General features: G+C 33.3%; 1 protein-coding gene across 1 annotated transcript; it reads right to left on the bottom strand.

Annotated features, from left to right (window-relative positions):
- Positions 1-508: 508 nt before the first annotated feature.
- FAM151B (family with sequence similarity 151 member B) lies at positions 509-22,664 on the bottom strand. The gene is made up of 6 exons (XM_039874949.1): positions 22,493-22,664; positions 18,096-18,221; positions 15,713-15,878; positions 11,638-11,855; positions 9,373-9,508; positions 509-909 (listed from the first exon to the last, which is right to left on the bottom strand). Exons 1-6 carry the CDS (start codon positions 22,515-22,517, stop codon positions 750-752), a joined length of 831 nt encoding a protein of 276 aa, XP_039730883.1. The 5' UTR covers positions 22,518-22,664; the 3' UTR covers positions 509-749.
- Between the last annotated feature and the right edge of the window lie 37 nt (positions 22,665-22,701).

Genomic DNA, 22,701 nt, shown 5'->3' with positions numbered 1-22,701 from the left:
AAAGAATGAAGTAATGAAGAACCAGTTTTTGAAATTCTAATAGCAGAACAACATCCTGAACTGAGGCGGTGCTGGTGAGAAGCTTGAAAATCAAATGATATATTACCAGGCTTAAAATTCTACTCTCCAATGGTATTTTGCTCACTATAGAGAAGACACTATGATTGAAACAAATAAGACAAAAATATACATAGCTGTCAGTATGCTCCCAACAATGTTTGAGATGAAAATTCTAGATCCATATAATTTATATTGTTTTCAGTAAGTGGATTTGATTTTGTTAATGAGAAAGCTGTTCACCCCTGTGAAAGTTAAAAAGCTTTTTAGAGCCTTCTCTTTTGTAGTCTCTGAAATAACCAGTTCTCTAGGAAAAAGGAAAAAGGAAAAAGGGTGTCATAGTTTTGTAGAATCTCTGGAATGCAAGTGACAACAAAATGTGATTTATACCTGTGTTATGATACATGGCTTCTTTCAATTATCTTCAGTATATAAAATTGTTTTTTATAAAGGGTTTTAAAGTATCTTTTTATTATTATTACACTTAGATCCTATGAAATCTCTTCTTTTCAAATCTTTTAGGTAAGTACTGTATTATAAGGACATATGCCTAATACAGTAAATAAGCACTTGTTAAGTGTTTTTGATTGGATGAATTGGACTATAAATCAATCATAATTTACGGTAATTAATTCAGACAAAGCATAGAAGGATTACAAAACCAAAACATGAAATAATTTAGAAGAATCTTCTTAGAGATTAACTTTGATTCCAATGGCTTGTTTAAATTCATGATTTTGTGGTTCCAAGATGTCATAGAAAACTCGTTTTCTGTCAAAATGGTCTCTAATACAAAGTAAATCTTCAATAGAATAGTTATCATTTTTTCCAGTCCAAACAGTAAGGCTGTACCTGCATTAAAGTAAAACAGAATTATATAGTTAAAAGTGAAAGAAACAGTGATGAGGAATTCTAATAAGCCTAAGATACTCTCATTTGTCTCTAACCCAAATTCACAGATAAAAAAAAAATTAGTTAGCAATTGTAGAAATATACTTCCAGTTTCATTCCTTCACCAACATCAAAAGGATTAGAGAGAAAAAAGAATTCACAGTGCTGCTGCTAAATAAGGTAACTGCTGTATCTGAATCGCAGGAATGTTAAATGGCTTTAGAAACCCAGACTGGTAGCATTGAAAGTGGGCCAAATTTTGGACAAAAGAACTGAGTAGAGTGTACTGCTGATCAAGGAATCTGTTCTCTACACAAAAACTACAGTTCTAACCTGGGTTTCTTCAGTAGCCTGAGCAGAGTGAAAAGCACAACTGGAAGAGACTGTGAAGAGACAAAATGTCACTGATATTACTAATATTCATATTCACTTATAAATAGCTCCACTATCCCTTCTTGGCTTTTTTGTATAAGATACAAGAATGCCAAGAGATATCACTAAGAATGACAAATGGAATAAATTTAGATCCATTTCTGGAGTTAAAAAATAATAATAATATATGCAAGTTTATTATGGATATAAGAGTATGCTCAGAATTTTAATGTTATTTAAATTGTATATTTTCATTTCTTTCAGTGACATTACTATTACATTACCCCTGTTCATTGGAATCTAGGGAAATAGAAAGCTGTTAAGTAGTTCCATATTTTTTTTCCCCAAAAAACATGTCAGAATCCAGGGGAAAATCTTCAAAGCATTTTTTCTACTAATGATAAAAAATAGTCTCATCAATGTATATATTCTTGTTACTGATACATTCCTGTCCTTAAGGATGGTGACAACATTCTGGAAATGTAACAGAGAAAAGTACTTAGGATTTTCTTCCATAGAAGTACTATGTGACAAATCAAAAGGAAATTTTAAACTACAGCTGAGAACATAGAAAAGAAAAACTGAGAATTACTTTTAAAAGCTATATTTTTGCTAAAATGATATCTTTACTACTGTATTTGAGCACCAAAGTGACAAACATAAAAAGATGCAAATATGAATTTAGGTTAAAAGAGCTTTCCAGCGTTATTTTGCATCTTTTAATCTTCCCTCTGCAGTATTTAAACTGAAATAGGAAAAATAAAATTGCCCAAGGGTATCTTAAATTATATTCATTCAAATCAATTCTCAGGTTTTATTTTTAAAAGTCCCTTTTATCGTGAAATAACATATATAGGAAAAAAGCATAAAACATAAATGTTTATTTTAACAAATTATTATACAGTGAACTTCAGTGTAATCAAAACACAAATCAAGACACAGAACATCATTAGCACCTCAATAGGTACCATTACAAACTCGCCCCTCCCCTGGAGAACTCACAATCTTGATTTTTGTGGTAGCCACGTTCTTGCTTTTCTTTATTTACCACTTACATATCCATCCATAAACAATACAGTTTATTTTGGCCTATTAATGAATTTTATATAAATGGAATCATATGGTATATAATATTATTTTTGGTCTTGCTTCTTTTGCTGAATATTGTGTATTAAATTTACCCATGTTGAAACATGTAGCTACAGTTTATTCATTTGGAAAACAGTTTAGCATTATCTACTAAAGTTGAAAATATGAATATCCTATGACCTAGAAATTCTATTCCCAGAATTTCTATTCCTAGAAACTCTATTCCTAGAATATATCCTTCTGATATAACCTTTATAAATGCAGGCACATGTGCATCACGATTTGTGTATGTGTGTGTATGAATGAATCTTTGTAATAGCCAAAACCATGTAATAATCTAAATGTCATTCAATAGAATAGATAAATAAATAGATATACAAATAATAGAAGATAGTCCTTCATAAATTCTGTATTAGGGCCATTCTGAGTTACAGAAATCTTCCTTAACTCTGTGCATAAGTAACCTATGCATGCTCTATAGGGTATCTTTTAAGGGAAAGAATGTCTGAATTTTAATGTAATCCAATTACTCAAATATATCCTTTATGGTTAGTGATTTTTGTGTCTCGTTTAAGAATTCTTTTCCATCCTCAATATTATGAAGATATTCTCTAGTAATATATTCCTATTAAGATATTCTCTAGTAATATATTCCTATTCTCTAGTAAGATATTCTCTAGTAATATATTCGCTATGTTGTTTAACTTTCATATTAAAAAAAAAAAACTCTGAAAGAGATGAAGTTAAGAGAAACCCAAAATTAAGGATAAAGGAAAACAGATCAACAATAACAACAACAAAAACCCAACAACAAAGGAGAACTAGACAGAGAAGCAGAACCTGCTTAGTGCAATATCATGGAGCCAAAAGACAAGGGAGTTTCAAACCGAAGTACTTAAATGTTGTAGAAGTGAAGAATTGGCTTGAATAAAGTGTAATTTTCAAATGAGAAACTTTAGGAAAGTAACTGAATACATATGAATTGGAAGTTAAGGAAACTCAGACAGTAGATAAAAAAGAAATGGGGTGGTAGGAATATTTTGAACACGGCAGCCAGAAGTTCACACTGCCTCCATTTCCTCCTAGGAATCACCCAAAAGCAGCAAAAAGAACAAAAGAATGAAACAGAAGCCCCATCTTCAATGAAATTAAGAGGTAAAACCGCAACCTACAAAACAGGTGAAAAGGTTTCCAAGAGCAATAGAGATTAAGGCCAGATGTGGATGTAAGGAGGTGGAGTTTGCTCTTGTATGCAGATTACAAAGAAAGCTTATAGAAGACACTTTCCAGGTGAGGGGCATATTCCACCTAAACACCATGTAGCAGTGAAAATGGCATCTCTGAACTACAAGTGAGGATTAGGTTTGGTCCCAAGAAGCAGCAGACAAGGTAAGAGTTAACACAGGAAAGTCTCTGAACTACAAGTGAGGATTAGGTTTGGTCCCAAGAAGCAGCAGACAAGATAAGAGTTAACACAGGAAAGTCATAGTTGTAGGAATCAGACTGTTCGTGTGGAAACCCAATAATTTTTAATTTAAGAGACAGATGAAAGATTTTACTTAGAGATATTACAACTGCCTATCTAATCTCCATTAACTGGAGAGACATTACAGGCTAAACAAACTCACACATAAGACTCTCTAAGGAACATAGTCCTGGTTCCTCTCCAATACTTTTCTTTAAAGTAGAGTAATACTAATAAATTTGGTAGAAGTTTAACACAAGAGAGTACAAGAAAATATAAGAAAAATTAATGGCAGATGGAGGAATAAAAACCTCATTTTTAAACAACTATAAGAAAGCTGAAACAGATGTAAAACTAAAAAAAAAAAAGCCATAAAACAGATGAAAGCCACAACCAAACATTTTTTAAATGATACAACTGTCTCTTTGAAGAAAGAGCACAAAGCAGAAATATGAGCTCATAGAAGAAGTTGCAGGACAAGAGCCAAGAAACATTAATTAGTGGATCTTAGGAAAGAAGTGGAAAATTAATACTATTACAGAAATAATAGTATTATTTCTGAAGGTATACAAGGGAGAAAAGATGTTGAAAATACTGTAAGGGACAGACAAGAAAAATTATCAGAAAAATTAACTTCCCAAAAGTTATACAAGGGAGAATAGATGTTGAAAATACTGTAAGGGAAAATTATCAGAAAAATTATCAGAAAAATTAACTTCCCAAAAGTTATACAAGGGAGAAAAGATGTTGAAAATACTGTAAGGGACAGACAAGAAAAATTATCAGAAAAATTAACTTCCCAAAAGTTATACAAGGGAGAATAGATGTTGAAAATACTGTAAGGGAAAATTATCAGAAAAATTATCAGAAAAATTAACTTCCCAAAAGTTATACAAGGGAGAAAAGATGTTGAAAATACTGTAAGGGACAGACGAGAAAAATTATCAGAAAAATTAACTTCCCAAATTATCAGAATTGAAAATACAAAACAAAATAGAAAACAGCTACAGTGAAATGTCTTTTAAAGTATTAAAAATAGCAAGTACACTAGTTTTATTTTTATGACAGAAACAAGATCAAATATATATGTGTTAGAAATAAATGTAAATAAGTTAAACTTTTCTTTTAAAAGGAAAAGACTGTTACGTTAGATTAATGGGAGCCAGGTATATAAGCATCTGGTAAGGAATTTAAGAACACAGAAAGGGAGAAGGCTAGAAAGAAGCCTGAGGGGCTGGGTTGAAATTGAAAACGTCAGTATGAACTCATGGGTTGTTTAAAAACATACATATACACACAGAAAGATACAGAAACAGTTATAGATATATGTGTAGGCATGTGTGTGTGTATGTTTGTATAGGTTTGTGTTTGTACGTACATACATACATAAACAGCCCACAATGACACATACACACACACATATATCTCCCAGCTCTGTCCACTGAGACGTCCTAGAAGCAATGACACCTAGTAGAAATGATTATACTAAACTTCCAGATTTTGCTTTCTAAATACCATCTCCTACTGTAATCAAGCAGGAACCCCTGAAGAAGTGGCTGACTGGAGAACTGAGATAGGGAAAGAACATGATGAGCATGCCAAGAATGCAAGACCTGGGATTAATCACGAGGAACTATTGAATCAACTCAGACTGAGCACATCTTTCATAATAAAAGGCCTGTAGTCTTTAAGTCTGTCAAGTATATGAGAAAGATTGAAGAACTAGTCCAGATTAAAGGTGACTGATGAGACATGACAACCAAATGCAACGCATGCTCTTGGAGAGTTTCTTGGACCACAAAGAAATAAGAAGTATTAATGGAATGGTTGGTAAAGTCCAAATGGGGTCTGTGGGCTGCATGGTAGTGTTGCCTCAATGCTGACTTCCTGATCAGGAGCATAGTAACATAGTAACATAGTAACATAGCAGAGTGTCTTTGGCTGAGAGGTACCCACTAGAATACTTAAGGCTAATGAGGCATCTTGCCAGAAAAAATACAAAGAAAAAAAGAAAGAAGAAATTGCAGGGTAGGGAGGAAGAGAGACAGAAAATGGATAAAAATGCAGGAAAATGTTAATAGTTTAGGAATCTGGGTAAAGAAGATGCAGTACGTTTTTGCAACTTTTCTATAGGTCTAACTATTTTCTATAATGATAAATCACCCTTAAAATGTCAGTAAAAATAAAACTATATAAATTATTTTTTCAAAGAAAGGAGAACACAAAGTTATTCAAGAACAAACAACAAAAAGAGACAATGTAAATTTAGGTAAAAATCATTAAATGAGACCAAGAGGAAGACCTTTTATTAATAATAAAGGTATAATTCTTCAAGAAGATAAAAGATATAAATATGCATCAAATAATAGATCATGAACGTTTAATAAGCAAAAATTACAAAGGCAGAGGAGGAAATAGACAAAAATACAGCAGCAATAGTTGGAGACTTTAACTCTCTTAGTCCATAAAGAGGAAGTGGCCAAAATACTAAAGATGCCATGTATTTGCTCACATGCAAAATGGTACACTCATAAGGATTCATTATAGCATTGTTTGTAATATCAAAGATTAGAAACATCCTTTATTTCCATCAATAGGAGGTTGGTTAAATAAATTATAGTACATACATAAGTATGATACACCTAGAAAAGGAGGAATCTTAGAAAGATAAACAAGATGTACTGCTAAGTTAAAAAAAGAGAGCAAAGAACAAAAAAGAAGCAAGGTATATAATTTGCTACCTTTTTTTCAAAAGGGAGGAATACTGTAATTTGTGTTACTCTTATATATACATAAGAAACCTTCAGCCTTTCTTCTTGGTTCAGGAAGTTGGACAAACAGATTGGATGGGAAGAGAAAGCTTTCACAGAATTAAACTTTCTTCACAGTTTTTGGAGAAATATATTTGGATATATTAACTTATCTCCATGGAGGTCAAACCCCTAAAATATATGTTGAAACCAAACAAAAGGCATGGCTTTACTGCAACATAACCCATGCAGTATGTACTAATGTGTATCCCCCAAAGGCCAGTGATTTTCTCTAATGCCCATTCTCCTTTCTTTCTACATAAAATCCCTAGATTCTAACTGGGCACTGGGATGCATACAGACCAGCAGCTACTTGTTCCTAAACTGCCTGCTTCCCAATGGTTACAACCCAATAAATTGATATTGCAGTTTAATGCATGACCTGTGGCTCATGTGGACTCAGATTTTCAGAATATCCCATATATTAAACATTAATAAGGCCTTAATAAGTCTAGGAAGTGGAATGTGCCTAGGGCATTATCAGTTTATTACAATGTTATTCAGAGAGGAGCTATTCATCTGAAAGGCTAAGTCGAAAAATAGTTCTACAAACTAGAGCCTCCAAATTTCTTAAAACTTTTGCAGGGTTAAAAAGCTACAGACTATGCGGGGATCTTTTTAAATTAATAGTGATGAAACCTACACACAAGTAACAATGAGAAAAAAGTAGTGGTCGGAGAAAAAAATATAGTCTTAAATACTTATACTAATAAGTATAAAAATGAAACAAGCATATAATTCAAGAAATGAGAATAAACTATATAAAGTAAAATTTTAAAACATAAAAAGCAGAAATCTGCAAATTAGAAACCAAATTATAAACCAAATCTGCAAATTGTAAATCTGCAAATAAATAAATCCAAGACTTGGTTCTTAAAAAAAGAGAGAAATAAGTCACTACCTGGTTTAATCAAGAAACAAGGGGGAAAAGAGCAAATAAACAAGATTAGAAAATTATTTTAAAGACACAGAAGAAACTAAAAGAATAAGAAAGTATTTTATTTAAACATCTGTGTGTAAATAAATTTTAAAACCTGCATAAGAGCAACAATTTTCTAGGAAAATATAATACATCAAAATTGGCTCTCAAAGAAACAGAAAACCAAAATAGACCATATATAAGAAATAGTAAAGGTTATATGAATTAAGCTTTCCCCAAAGCATAAGGTTTAGAAGGCTTCACAACTGAGTTTACTAAAACTCAGATAATGTCAATGTTATTTTTAACATTCCAGAACACATAAAAAGAAAAGGTCTCCAGTATTTTTTATGAAATGTACGTGACACTGATACCTAAAACTGAGAAATAAACAAAACTATAGATTAACCTCATTTTCAAATGAAGAAATCCTAAGTAAAATATTAGCAACAAAATGCAGCAGCACATTAAAATAATGATAATTCATGATCAAGTAGGGTTTATTCTGGAAATGTGAGGATGGTTCGATATTATGAAATATTAATATAATTTATTTTATTAATACATATAGGGAAAATATGGTTATTTTCATAAAAACTGAAAAGGCATTTAGTAAAAATTTAATATCCACAGGAATATGGATAGATACTTCTTTCATGTATGAGTGTCTGTTTCCCTTGCTCTCTACAATATAGTAAATTATTGACTGGGTCCTTTTCTGAATGATTTGTGAAAATATTTGTTAGAATTCTTTTTCTTATTTTTATTTATGACTATAGCACCTGCTCTTCCTAGGTAGTCTCCCATTCAAGTACTAACCAGGCCTGACCCTGCTTAGCAGAAATCAGGCTTGTTCAGGGTGGCATGGTCGTAAACCATGGATTGTAGATCCTCTGGGGCGCGAACTCAGGACCTTCTGCATGTAAAGCAGATGTGCTAACCACTACACTATGGAACCATGTCCATGTTAGAATTCTTTATATCTGTATGACATATGCATTGAGGATAGTTTTACCAGAACCTTTCCATTTTTAAATATTTAAATGTATCAAACTTTCCTTTTATAGTTTCTAGGTTGTGTCCCTTACTAAGGAAGGTCTTCTCCATTCTGCAACTACATAAAAAATTATTTCATTTTTTCTTTATGCATTTAATATTTAATGTTCAAGTCTTTAATTTATCTGGAATTTACTCTGGAGGAAGGACTAAGTTTGTTTTTCTACATAGTTGGCCTGTTGTCTCAACATGAGTTAATGAACTTTTGCTCCAAAGACTTAAAATGCCGGCTTTCTCCTATAAATTTGGGTTTATTTCTGGACTTTCCCTGCTATTCTATTGACTAGTCTATTTAAAAGATAGTGTGAAAACTGTTTCAATACTGTACCTCTATACTTTAATATTTACTAGGTGGTCCAACTATTTTTATTACACATTAAAATTTTTATATTGAAAAGACTTCTGAAATTATGATAAATTTCAGAGGGAAACTTTATCTACTTATATCTTTTTGTGAACATATAACATAATGAAAAAAGTGACATTTCTTGGGCACCAACTACGTGTAAAAATTTCTGTGAGGAACAGATATTAAGTAAGTTCAGGTTTACCAAGCAGCTTTATTCTAGTGAGGGAGTTTGTGTGCTTACAGAATCAGTGTTCATTTCTATCTTTCTCTCACATACAGTCTTTACGTCATCAGTTTGCATCCTCTTTCTGCCTCTGTCCCTCACACACACTTGCATGCACTATACTGTTAAACTTATACATACCTGTTTGATTTCTCTAACAGCCAAAGTAACTGAGAACAAGACTGCCTGACTAATGCTGCTCTGACAGGAAATGTTACAGGCTGATTTAGTTCATTACATATATATTCCATCTCTTTTACCATTGTCCAACTGTAACCTGAAATGAAAAGAAAAAAATTTAACTTTTCTAATTGAAATCCTAAAAGTCTATTAAAAACTAAATTACCTATGAATAGGCAAATTCATAGGTAATGTATAAAAATTTCCATTTGGATTCAGGGTGAATTAAAACACCACTTAAAAAATAAATTAAAAAATAATAAATAAAATACCACTTAATACAAGAAAATATGTTGAATGGAAAATGTAGATAAAAAAATTAAATCTAAAATTATGCCACAAGTGACCTAGAGCAAATTTAACAAAAAATTAAAACATTAAAAAGAATTTATGAATCTTTCCAGTGCAAAAAAAGCAAATTTTGACACTAAATTTACTTTAAAGAATCCAAGGCTCTTAGGTACATCTTTCTATAATATTCTCAATAAACTCAGATTTTACATTTGCATTGTTTTCTTTTAAAAGACAAAGGTGGCTACTAGGCATTTCCTAGCTGTCTGAGTAGTAATTAACTTCATTCTTATTTTGGGGTGGTAGGGGTAGTCCAAATTTCTTATACATTTTATCTAAAATAGACATAATGATAAATTAACTTTTATATGTGTGTTTTAAATCACATTAAGAAATTGTGAAAAACACACTTGCCTGTTTATAAATTGCTTCGGAAAAAAATTATATTTTTAAAATGACCCTACACTGTCAAAAGCAGATTGTAAAAAATAGTGGTCAGTAAAGGAACATTTTACGGAAAGCGTCTGTTAGTTTACTAGCCATATTTCTCATGAAAGAAGGGAAATGTCTGCTTACCTTTAAAATCTGGAAAATTATGTTGTTTTAATTAGAAAAAAGGATTGCTAACAGAAGCTATACTTATCTTACTATAAAATTATACACTCTCTTTTCTAAAATTTGTGGCAAAAGAAGTTAAGGGAGGATAAAGCGCATGTTGGCAATGACAAGAGGCCAGTGGGGGAAAAGTCGTCTGGAAACATTCAACACCAACATGACCTAAAGACCCAGATATGGTTTAATTCAGTACAAGTCTGAGGATAAAATCAGAGTTAAACGGTGACTAAAAGGATTTTAGAATCAGTAAGGAACTTACTAAATTGTTTCTAGTTTACCTCCTTTAAACGCTTTAAACTATATGCTATATTCTTTAATGAAACCAATAAAAATTAAAATGATTAGAAAATTAAAATAGAATTAAGTATATAATTTTTTCTCTCAATCATACCAATTATTGGTCTAGGAGGATTATAACCTAAATGTCACTACTCACTAGACAGCAGTTGTTCTAATCTCATATCAGACTTAAAAACTTTACATCTAAAAACAATAATAGCATACAGGTAAAAAATCCTTGAACACAAGATAAATGCTAACAGCTCCATGGGCTCGAAATGCCTTCTTAGTTTATTATTTTTACCATGTGAACAGGTGTCCCAGAGCATCTGATTGCTTACTGGCTGTTTATCTGGAAATCACTACCTAAGAATGTATGAAGAAATAGAAAGATGAACCCAATAGTATAATAAGTTGCAGCCATGAAAAAGAAGCTGAATATCAGGTCCATCTGTAGAGATACATAAAAGAAAGGGATCCAGGGTAGAGGAGAGTCTCATGGCCTCCCAATCCTCTGTCTCCCAAAGAGAGCATGCAGGCACCAAAGTTTCATGCAGCTTACATCTGGAGCCCCTTCTAATGTCTAGAGAACAGAACTTGTGCTTTTCAGACACAATCCTCTACTTCTGGCCTCATATCACATGAAAAGCTTTTATTACCACTTCTTGATCTTTCATCTGACACAGGGAATTTGTGCCAAGGTAAAAAGAAAACAAAAGAAGACTACAGAATGCTTTACAAATTCAAAGAGACCAACTCAGGATTTGTTTGAAACATGTAAAGAGGCAGCTTTCATTTTTCTAGACCTTGCAAATAAATATTTCCCATAGAAGCTTGGTAACAGAATGTCACCAATGAATGCAGTGTCTACCTGAATAACAGAAAGAAGAGTCACACACATACCTTTAGGGCCAGAACTTTCTCTCTATCAGGCTCTTAGTTTTTGTGGAATGTGTTTTTGGTTTTATATTCAAGGTATTTATTTTATATTTGGAGTATATTTCATTTGACCAAGAAGAAATACATTTTCTAAATTATTACCGTCATTGACTTTCTCAGGATCCCATCCTGTTGTCCAACCCAGGGAAAATGTCACATCTGGAAAGAAGGATGTCACAGTGTCTATAAAAGATTTTGCATCCACTACTCTGCTATTTCCATTTGGACCAGGAAGAATATCAGCATTAATCCACACAGGACGCTTCAGATGCCTCTTCACATTTTCCAAGAGCATCATGGATGGTTCTACGGCTGACAGACTAAAAACATAGTTTGTTGTAAATGAAAGATATTCCTAAAGTAAAAGTAAAAGTTCTTTTAGACTAGTGATTTTTGTGTTTCCAAATTCATAATAAAAGTATACTATACAATAATGCCTGCATTAAATAAAATTAAAGATCACATAGCACCAGAGGAGAAAGTTAACATATGCCATATCTCAAATGTTGATTTATATTTCTTATTCATGAAGGTATTTAAAGGTTCTATAAATATACGAATAATGCCACTTGTGGACAGATAGAGGTTTCAAAACTCTGTATTAGGATCAGTCAGTATAAAAACAATTTAGGATAGAAATATTTACTCATCAGAGAATTTATAAATAAGATTTAAAAATGAGATGTACTCATAACCTGCAAACTCACATTTTTGAAAATACCCAAAGTGCACTCAGGCACCATGTCTCTAATACTGGATAATGACCTTGGGAAAAAAAAGCCTCTATTCCTTCATGTAGTCTTGTCTGAGTCTGGACGCATAAACATATTTCTAAAAGTGATTGCAAACTGTAAAATTATAACATTTCCTTAAAGGTCTCATAAACTTCTTTTTTCCCCCTTTATTGTAAATATCTTTTCTGGAAGCTAGAGAAACTACATTTCAGTTACTTTTAAATAAAAAAGGAGCTTCACTCTTTTTACTTCCCAACATCTATTCTAACCGACATCTACAGATTTTGAAACAATAGGGTTTTAATGAGCCCACATAATTTTTACTTTTAAAAAATATATATATAAACTTTACTGGAAGACTATACTACTTATAATTCTGAACCTTAAGGACTATGTGCATTTCTAAGAAAATTAGCTTTTAGTGAATACTGCAATGGGAGGCTAAGAATCTGGGAGATGGATGTTGGAAGGAAGAACATTCAACATCTCCTTCTCACATTTCCATCTTTCCTCTTAAGGGACTGGAATCCTGCCTATGCTTCTACCGCTGTTCACTCCTTTTGGGCCCTCTACTTTAAGAGACACTGATAATCTCATCATTGCCTGGGTCATATTTATTAGTGAGCAACGATACTGTACATTAAACCAGAGGAAACCAGCCTCTAGCTTTTCACTCTGCTCCCATGTGGTAAGCTTTTTTGTTCTCACTCTTCTACTCCTGAAATAAAGGCCTTAGATTTTAGTGGATTAATAGACTCTAATGCTGGACCTTGCAGACTCTAATTTAGATGCTGTAATTTCTCTGTCTCAAATGCTTTCTGCCTTGAAGGGTATTAATACCATGTTAAAACCACAATTCTGATATCTGGCACTGTACTTCCTACAAAATTCCCCCATTTTCGGTAGCAAGCAACCTGTGACTCCAAAGCTTGCTTATCTATAAGTTCCACAGCAGCAGCCAAGACCCCCTGCAGTTCTGTTCTTCATGTGTGAAGAAGGGGAAAACTCTGAAACTAATCCATGCATGTCTGTAGCTGACCTTTCTTTTTCCAAAAAAGGCTCTGACTTCTTAAGAAATCCGGGGTCTGTGGAAGTTGGCTAACCACTATTTTCCAGTTTACATTCCATAGGGAACATTTTAGGCTTCCTCAATTTAGTAAGCTGACACAGGGCTATTTAATATTGGTTCTCCATCTGATAATATTTAGTCTTAAACAGCATTTTCTCCCCCAAACTGAAATTCCACCATCATATGTCTACTATATCCTAAGCACTATACCATTAAATATAAGAAGTTGACATAGAACACAATGAAGCAAGAATTTAATACATATATTCCATTTTATATGTAAATATTTTAATTATCACTAATATAGACTAATACAAAAAGTTAATGATACTTTCCCTTACTAGAAACCTAAATAAGAAAAACAAAATCTACATTAAGAAAAGCATAAAACCTTACTAAAGAAAATAAAACTTTTGTTGTTGTACTACTTATTTCTCTAGAACTTGACAAAACAATTCTAAAAGAGTAAATGTAGAAGAAAGGCCATAACATTTTTGAAAAAAAATAAAAAGGACTGAGGAAACAGCAGAATATAATATATACTACATGGAATAACACACCATGTTCCTGGCCTGGAAAACTCAATATTATAAATATTACAAAATAACATAATCAATTAATAATTAATTTATAAAAGCCATGTAATTCTAATTAAAAATAACAATGGCCAACATGCTCAGTACTTACATGTATTAGCATTATGTTTCTCATAAAGAATTGCCAACAAAAGAGATGCTAAATTGCCCTTTTGAAGAAGGAAGTCCTGATTAGAACACTATCTAAAATCTCTCTTTGCTTAGTACTTTTTTAAATCCCTAGGAAAAAATATAAACTTATTTTTTATAGAATAGGGGTTTTTTTTTTCCTAAAGAGTTACTCGTAAGTCAAACTTCTGAGTTTCATATCCTATTTTCCTATTAATTTCATTTAGAAATTGAGGAAGACAAAATGGTCATACTTAAAAGTGCAATAAACCATTTAAAATTACATCCTAAGGGAAAATAATTTTTTCCAAAACACAGGAATTTGCTAAAATGCCACATAAAATTTAAAACTCATATATTACTTAGTTATTATTTGTATACTAAACAAAATAACTTCAAAGCACAATAAAAGAACCAGTAAAATTTGACTAATAGGTCATTCGGCTACTCTACACAGGTAGTGCAGAGTTTTGGGTCAGAGTATGAATTTGTCAGTTAGACTGGCAGCTCTGGCCAAAAAACCTGCAAAACCTCTTTATAGTGGCTCAACCCTTTTGTGGTAGCTGTCAGTGTTTAGGAATGAATGAGCTGTTCTGACTTGTGAAGAGCCAAAGAATGTATCATAGAGAAAAATTCAAGGGGCAACAGTAAACTCAAAAAACTGAGCACATGAAAAGGCAAGGAGATCTAACACTTTGAGTCACCAAGCATTAAAGATCTGTTTCATGGTACAGAGAACACCGAATTGGCTTTTAGAAACCTGGGATCTGGTTCTAGGTCAGATGTCAAACTTAGCTGTTGCCCTTGGGTAAAATCACTTAACCGCTCAGGGACTAAGTTTGTCAATGAAATGGAGTTGCACCATTCGCCACCCTAAAAGCTTTTCAATTTTAAGTAGCTCTTTCATTTGCCAACAGTATGACAAGGTCTACTGGTATATTTAGCCCCACGACAAATTATTAAAGTCATCTTAATATCTCTATGAGTAAGATTTCCAAATCTTTATTAATTTCTTGAGATAATTCAATTTAAAGATATTGCTCAGAGATGAGGTAGGTTTACCATAAATCCTAGATTTTCACAGAAGTTGCCTTCATGAGGTTTATGGTGAGTTTTTCTGGTGATACAATATATACCTGGCTTTACCTATAATTTTTATACTGCTAAAATACCACAAAAGTAAAATTTTCTGTGACAGCTATAAGGAAGAAAATGACACTTAATCTTGCTCTTCATTATCAATGCCTTTAAAACACTATTTTTAGGAAACATTTTCATTTTTGAAGAATTCTAAATAATTCCCTGAACATAAATATAATAACGAAAATCAAGTAGGGTATACATTAACTACCCCTACAAAATGTTCTCAACTCTTTCTCTCCTGGACTACTTTTAATGAAAGAAGCATTTAAAATTTCCTATTATCATAATGGTCACTTATAATAAATTCCTTTATAAAAATTAACTTAATTTTAGCCTCAGAGGACCCTCAAGAAACAATTCGAGCAAACAACTCAGTAAGTCTCAGGTCCATTCTTGAAACTTGTTAGCTTGCAATTCCATTTTCAATTTAGATAAAAGTACATAGTCAGCCACAGATATATGAGGCTTTTAATTTTTCCCCTAAGTTATTCTGTAACAACCAAAAGACAATATATTTGTATAAATACCTCTTGAAATCCAGCTTGATGCCTTTATTGCTTTTCGTAACTTCAGTCAGCCAGTCCAGTAGAGTATTATCACTGTTTGTTTCAGGAGGATGGGCCATGATTGGTTGGCCATGTTCTAATCCATCACTTGGAAGAAGGACATCAGCCTCTATCATGTGAGCAGTACCTGTCAAAATAAAAGAACGTAAGTTTATGCTAATAAGACAGGGACTGCAGGAGATGCCATGTCCAGTATCCTTTTCATGAAGATAAAAGGAAAGATATAAAACTAACACTTACTGAGTAACTACTAAGTAACTACTAAGTATCAGGTACTGTGCTAGGCCTGTACATGTCAGTTATTTTTTACAGATGAGCAAATAGGTGGTGAGGAGTTAAATATCTTTCCCTAGGTCACACAGCTCTAAAGTGTTGTCATATTATTTACTCTTCCCAGTATACAGCAAAGTGTGTAAACAAAGGGAGGCTTAATAACTATTTGTTTAAGTCTCCAAGAATAAAAATAGTACTTTTATCTTCTCATTCCTAAAATTAGAAACTACAGATACTTATTGTTTAGTTTGAAATCCTATGTTACAGACTCTGTTCTTTAACTTAAAACTTACCTACTATTAAAATACACATCCCTGGAAAAGTATTCATATTTAACTAGATTATTTCTAGGTATGAGACATCTGCATGTCCTATTACAAATTATCAGTTCTTAAGATTTTTTCCAAATTTTTAGTTGTTATATAGAAGTACTATTTATTTTCTATTTTAATTTTGTATCCTTAGATCATCTAAATTTATCTATGAATTACAGTATTTATCTTTTTGATTTCCATATACACAACCATATTGTCTATAAATAAGTTTTATTTTTCTTTCCTATCTTTTTCATCCCATTTTTAAAAACTAATATATAATCCACATACTCTTGTAAAGTGTACCACTCAATGGTTTTTAGAATATTCAGAAGTTTGTGAATCTATCATCTACTATCTAATTCTAGAAAAGTTTCTTTATCCCCAAAAGAAAAACCTTGTACCCAATAGCATTCACTCCATATTCCCTACTCCCATCAGTTCCTGGTAACCACGAATCAACTTTTTCCTAAGGCATTGCTTTTGCTAAACTTCATTTATTAAATAATCACTGTGTGGTGATTATGTGCCAAGTACTGTTTTAGGTATTAGGGATTTAATATTAAATGAGACAAAGTTCCTCCCTTTGAGGAACAAAGAAATGCAATTTAAAACAGTATCTTTATAATAAAAGAGATACATATTCAGATACATTATCCAGATACATAACTGAGTAGGATGCAAAAAAAAAAAAAAATGCATACATTATTACAATAAAACATGGGACTTCAAGGAGTTTTTCTTGTTGGACCAGGTCACTTCAAGCTATGGCCGAGCCCTCTGGTAATAGGATTTCATTCTCTGCTACTGCAGCCAACAGGGGTACTTCATAGAAAAGGCTGAGAAAATGCTAGAATGTTCATCTATATATATAATCAACAGAGATAAATATGTATGATTATAGAATGAGTTAGTAAACCAAATGGCTTGGTTTCTAGCCTAGGCATAAATTCTGCCCAAGGCAATTAATTATAAATTAGTACACAATGGCTTCATCCATCCATTTAACAAATATTTATTGAGCCTCTTCTTAGTACACTGTGAAAGACACAAAAATATGTAAGACACATGACCCCGATCTTAAAATTTTTACTCAAATCATTGCAATGTATAAGCCAAGTGTAATAATATATGAGCTTCAAATAAGACACAGAAAAGGCAAATTGCTTCTAGAAAATAAGAAAATTCTTCCATTGTGGAAATTTGTTCATTTTGTTAACAAAATGAGATCCTTTATAAAAATGTTTATGTCTTGGATGGACCTAGAGGTTATTATGCTAAGTGAAATAAGTCAGACAGAGAAAGATAAATGCCATTTGATTTCACTTATATGAGGAATCTAAAGAACAAAAAGTACAAACTAATCAAAAATGGACAAGGGGAGGGATGTTGGGGGACTGGGAGAATGGGGTGAAGGGTTAAAGAAGTACAAATTAGTAGTTGATAATTGGTCACAGGGATGGGGAGCGTGGCAGAAGGAATGCAGCTAGCATTAATATGATGGCTAGGTGGAGTCTCGTGGGAAGGAGGGAGCAACTAGGGAGATCGTTTTATGAACTGTATAGATGTCTAACCAATGTACTGTATACGTGAAACTAATTTAAATTAATAAATTTAAAAACCGTTTATGTCTGCCTGAACATACACTTAGCTCATCTAAGATGCTAGTACCTGGCAAATATGCCCCAAAAGCAAAAAAAAAAAGAGTTGAATTCATCTAGTACCCAATGTAAATACCAGGAACTGTATTGACTTACTTTGCAGTGCCTCATTCATTTGTGCCTTGTGGTTAGCTGCATGATACCAGGTGATCTGGGCACCATCCTCTGTTGTGATCTGGCTATTTCTCAGAAAATATTCCAGAATATTTTCACTCCAAGATCCTACAATAATAGCATTTACATTAAAAAGAATAGATTGTTTTATATGGGGTAAAACTTGTTTTTATATAAAAAAAAAGGGTACAGATAGAATAATAAAGTAATTAAACTGGGAAAAACACAAGATTTTAAAAACTAGAAACAAGTATTATGATGTGGCAGGCATTTAATATATACATATATAATTAGTAAACATATAGGATAGCCTGAACCTTAGAAGCATGAAAAAGTATGCTGTAAGAAAAAAACTGTTAAGAGGTAGATTTTTAAAGCAGGAATTTTCACATAATATCCTCTCCAATCCTGGCCCTATAAATAAGTAAAACACATGTAAAGCCAAAGCTATCTTAAACTCTTCTAAATTCTGTACAAGTTTTCTCCACCCAAAGCCCCGTTGTATATTTACATTAACAATTTAGAATCTTAAATTACACATTTAAGCATATTTACCTTCAGATTATGAGTCTCAACAACACTTATATGAGTGACTTAAATAAACTCCTAAATTAGTATTCACAGAATTATCTAGCATGTACATATGTATATAATTCTTATATCTATCAATCGCTTTTTGGCAGACCAGATTTTCTCTAAAACATTAAAATATGTGAGTTAACTGAGACTAAAACACTTGAATCCAGGTCTTCTCCAAATTATGCCATCTCCCACTATAACGATGAGAAAAAGCTGAAAAAGTGAAGTTTCCTATAATCTTACCTCCCTAATTCTTGTTCATTTATTTAAACATATAAGTGCCTACTAAGTGGATGCATTCCCTATGTATGAGATTGTGTCTTCTGTTAATGATTTGTATATTAACCTCACCTAATGACAGTTAAAAAACTAAAATTGGCCATCATAAACTGGCGATAAGACATTGAGAAAAAGCAAAATATGATTAGAGACTGGAGGGGCATATAAAGATAACTTCTAACTAACATGCATGGAACTTAGCAACCATTCTGTTATGCTGGGCTACAGACTAAAGAATGGAGAGAATTAGCTGTAGCATTCACTATCCCCCAAGCAGTCTTCTATCCTAAACATGTAGCCCTATTTAACATATGCAACAGAGTCAGAGACACTAAGATGAAAATATATGGCCATTATTTCTTTAAATATTTAAGTTAGGTGTTTTTAGAAGACACATTAATTATTGGCTACAACAGAAATGGCCGACAATGGGAAAATAATTAAATATTTATTTAATGCACAATAGTGAATTCACTAAATAATAGTATACCCATGCAATGGAACATTATGCAGCCATTAAAAAGAATGAGGCAAATCTATATGTACTGATATAAGCTCAAAGATATGTTAAGTGAAAAAAAAGCAAGGTAGAGATAATACGTATAGGCACTGTAGTAGGAAGAAAATCACCTCTCAAAGATGTCTATGACCTAATCCTTGGAAACTGTGAACATGCTATATTACACAGCAAAGGGGAATTAAGGTTACAGATGGAATTAAGTTTGCTAATCAGCTGACTTTGAGATGGGGGTATTAGCCTGGGTTATCCAAGTGGGCCCAATTTAGTCACAAGATCCTGATAAGTAAAAGAGGGAGAAAGGAGAATCAGTGTGTCAGAGTGATGCAATGTGAGACTCAACCAGCTACTGTAGGCTTTAAAAATGGAGGAAGAGATCATGAAGCAAGGAACTCAAGTAGTCTCTAGAGAATGATAAAGGCAAGAACACTGATGCTCCCCCCTAGAGTCTCCAGAGGGAATGCAGCCATGCTGACACTTAAGATTTTAACTCAGTGAGACCCATTTCAGATTTTTGACATCCAGAACTACAATAAATCTGTGTTGTTCTAAGCCACTTAAAAGTAATGCTCTAAAACACTTCTTTATATGTTTTTTTAAAAAGTGGGAGAAAAACAAAAAAGATATATAGTATATGGTGGCATGTATACTATGATCTTAACTATATTTTCATAAAAGTCAAGATTGTTAGAAAATATACCCAAAAGTTACTAGTGGTGACTCTGAGTATTGACATTATGTGACTTTTTCCTTACTTCAATATACTTTATAAATATTCTATAATGAGCATATATTATGTTTACGATCAGGGAAAAATTTAAACTGAAAAAAATTGAAAGACATAAGGGTAATATATGAAAGTCAATTGCTTTCCTAGTTACCAGCAATTAACAAATAGAATTTGAAATGAAAACCAATACCATCTACATTAGCACCCAAAAAACTGAAATACTTAGGCAGAAATCTAACAAACTATGTATAAGATCAATATGAATAAAACTACAAAACTCTGATAAATGAAATCAAAGAACTAAATAAATAGAGAGATATTCCATGTTCATGAACAGAAAGACTCGATATTGTTTGTTCTTCCCAATTGATCTACAGATTCGAGCTATCCCAATCAAAATTCCATCAAGTTATTTTGTGGATACTGACAAACTGATTCTAAAGTTAGAGGACAAAAAACCTCCACAAAAAAACAAAAAACAAAAACAAGAGCCAACACAATACTGAAGGAGAACAAAGTAATGACACTACCCAACACCAAGACTTACTTTAAAGCTACAGTAATTAAGACAGCATGGTATTGGTGAAAAAATAGACAAATAGATCAAAGGAACAGAATAGAGAGCCCCGAAACAGACCTCCATAAATAGTCAACTGATCCTTGACAAAGGAACAAAGGCAATACAATGAAGCAAAGAAAGTCTTTTCAACAAATAGTGCTGGGACAACTGGACATCGACATGCAAAGAATGAATCTAAACAGACCTTGCATCCTTCACGAAAATTAACTCAAAATGGATCATAGACCTAAATATAAACGCAAAACTATAAAACTCTTACACGATAATACAGAAAACCTAGATGACCTTGAGAGTAGTAATGACTTTTTAGATACACACCAAAGGCACCATTCATGAACAAAATGTTTAAGCTGGATTTCATTAAAATGAAAAACTTCTCTGAGAAAGATGATGTCAAAAAAAGAAGACAAGCCACAGACTGGAAGAAAAATATTGCAAAAGACACCTCATAAAGAATTGTCATCCAAAATATACAAAGAACTCTTACACTCAACAATAAGAAAACAATCCCATTAAAAAAATGGGTCAGAGACCTTAAAAACACCTCACAATAGAGGATAAATATATGGCAAGCAGATGAGAAATGCATGTCATAAGAGAAATGCAAGTTAAAACAACAAAGTACACACTTATTAGACTGGCCAAATTCCAGAACACTGATAACACCTAATGCTGGTGAGGATGTAGAGCAACAGGACTCTCATTCATTGCTATTGGAAATGCAAAATGATACAGCTACTTTGTAAGGTAGTTTGGCAGTTTCTTGTAAAACTAAACACACTTTTACCACATGATCCAGCAATTGCGCTCCTTGATACTTACGCAAAGGAGTTGAAAACTTATGTGTACATTAAAAACCTGCACATCGATGTTTATAGCATTTTAATGCATAATTGCCAAAACTTGAAGGCAACCAAGATGTAGGTGAATGGAATAAACTGTGGTACACCTGGACAATGGAATATTATTTGATGCTAAAAGAAGTTATCAAGCCATAAAAAGACTTTAAATGCATAGCACTAAAAGAAGCCAATATGAAAAGGCTACATAAAGATTCCAATTATATGACCTTCTGGAAAAGGCAAAACTATGGAGACAGTGAAAAGATCACTGGTTATCAGGGACTGGGGAGGGGTGAGAGATAAACAGATGGAAGACAGAGTATTTTTAGGACAGTGAAACTATTTTGTATGAGCCCATAATCATGGATGCATGTCCATATACATTTGTTTAAACCCACAGAATGCACAACATCAAGAAATGAACACTACAGTAAACTAGGGATTTCGGGTAATTACAGTGTATCAATGTAGGTTCACAACTGTAGCTCTCATGGGGGATGCTGATAACGGGGCAGTATATGTTTGTCCAGGCAGGAAATATAAGGAGGAACTTTCTCATTCGATTTTCGGCGAACTAACACTCGACCCCCCGCCCCTCAAAAAATCCTTTTAAAAAGGCGTATTCTTTCTTCTTGGCCGCCCCAAACGCTTTTCTCTTAAAGCCCACTGGAAGAACCAAGGTTCCAGGCCAATCGACTGTGGGCGCAAGCTGAAACTGCGGTAACCAAAGATCCGAAAAAGGGAGGGGTGCTGCCAGAGCAGTCTCTCAAAGCGCCCACAACCACTGGCACCATGCCGGAGAAAGTGCAGGGCTTCGAGCCAATCGTGCGGAGCGGGGGCACTAGCACTTACCAGGGCCCCCAGAGGTCGCTGCCATGGTGACGGACGCCCGCAGCCCGCGCAGGCGCTGAGCTGTGGGCACCGCCGCTGACCCGTCACAGGTCGCGTGGAAAGCCGACTCAAACAACAGACTGCAGACAGACCGCAGACAGACTAGCGGCCTCCACCTGGGCTGGAGCTCCGTAGGCGGAGGCGGAAGACGCGGCGGAGCGGTGCGCACG

This window comes from Pteropus medius, unplaced genomic scaffold, assembly GCF_902729225.1.
Source record: "Pteropus medius unplaced genomic scaffold, Ma_sr-lr_union100, whole genome shotgun sequence".
In the NCBI taxonomy this organism is placed as follows: domain Eukaryota; kingdom Metazoa; phylum Chordata; class Mammalia; order Chiroptera; family Pteropodidae; genus Pteropus; species Pteropus medius.
This window is presented reverse-complemented; position numbering and strand designations above follow the sequence as displayed.

Excerpts from the sequence above, each read along its gene's own strand:
- FAM151B (XM_039874949.1), bottom strand. The coding sequence starts at position 22,517 with ATGGCAGCGACCTCTGGGGGCCCTG. Across the intron at positions 15,879-18,095 it reads AATGAATGAGGCACTGCAAA|GTACTGCTCACATGATAGAG; the intron begins GTAAGTCAATAC and ends TTATTTTGACAG. Across the intron at positions 9,509-11,637 it reads TCCTGAGAAAGTCAATGACG|GTTACAGTTGGACAATGGTA; the intron begins GTAATAATTTAG and ends TTTTCATTTCAG.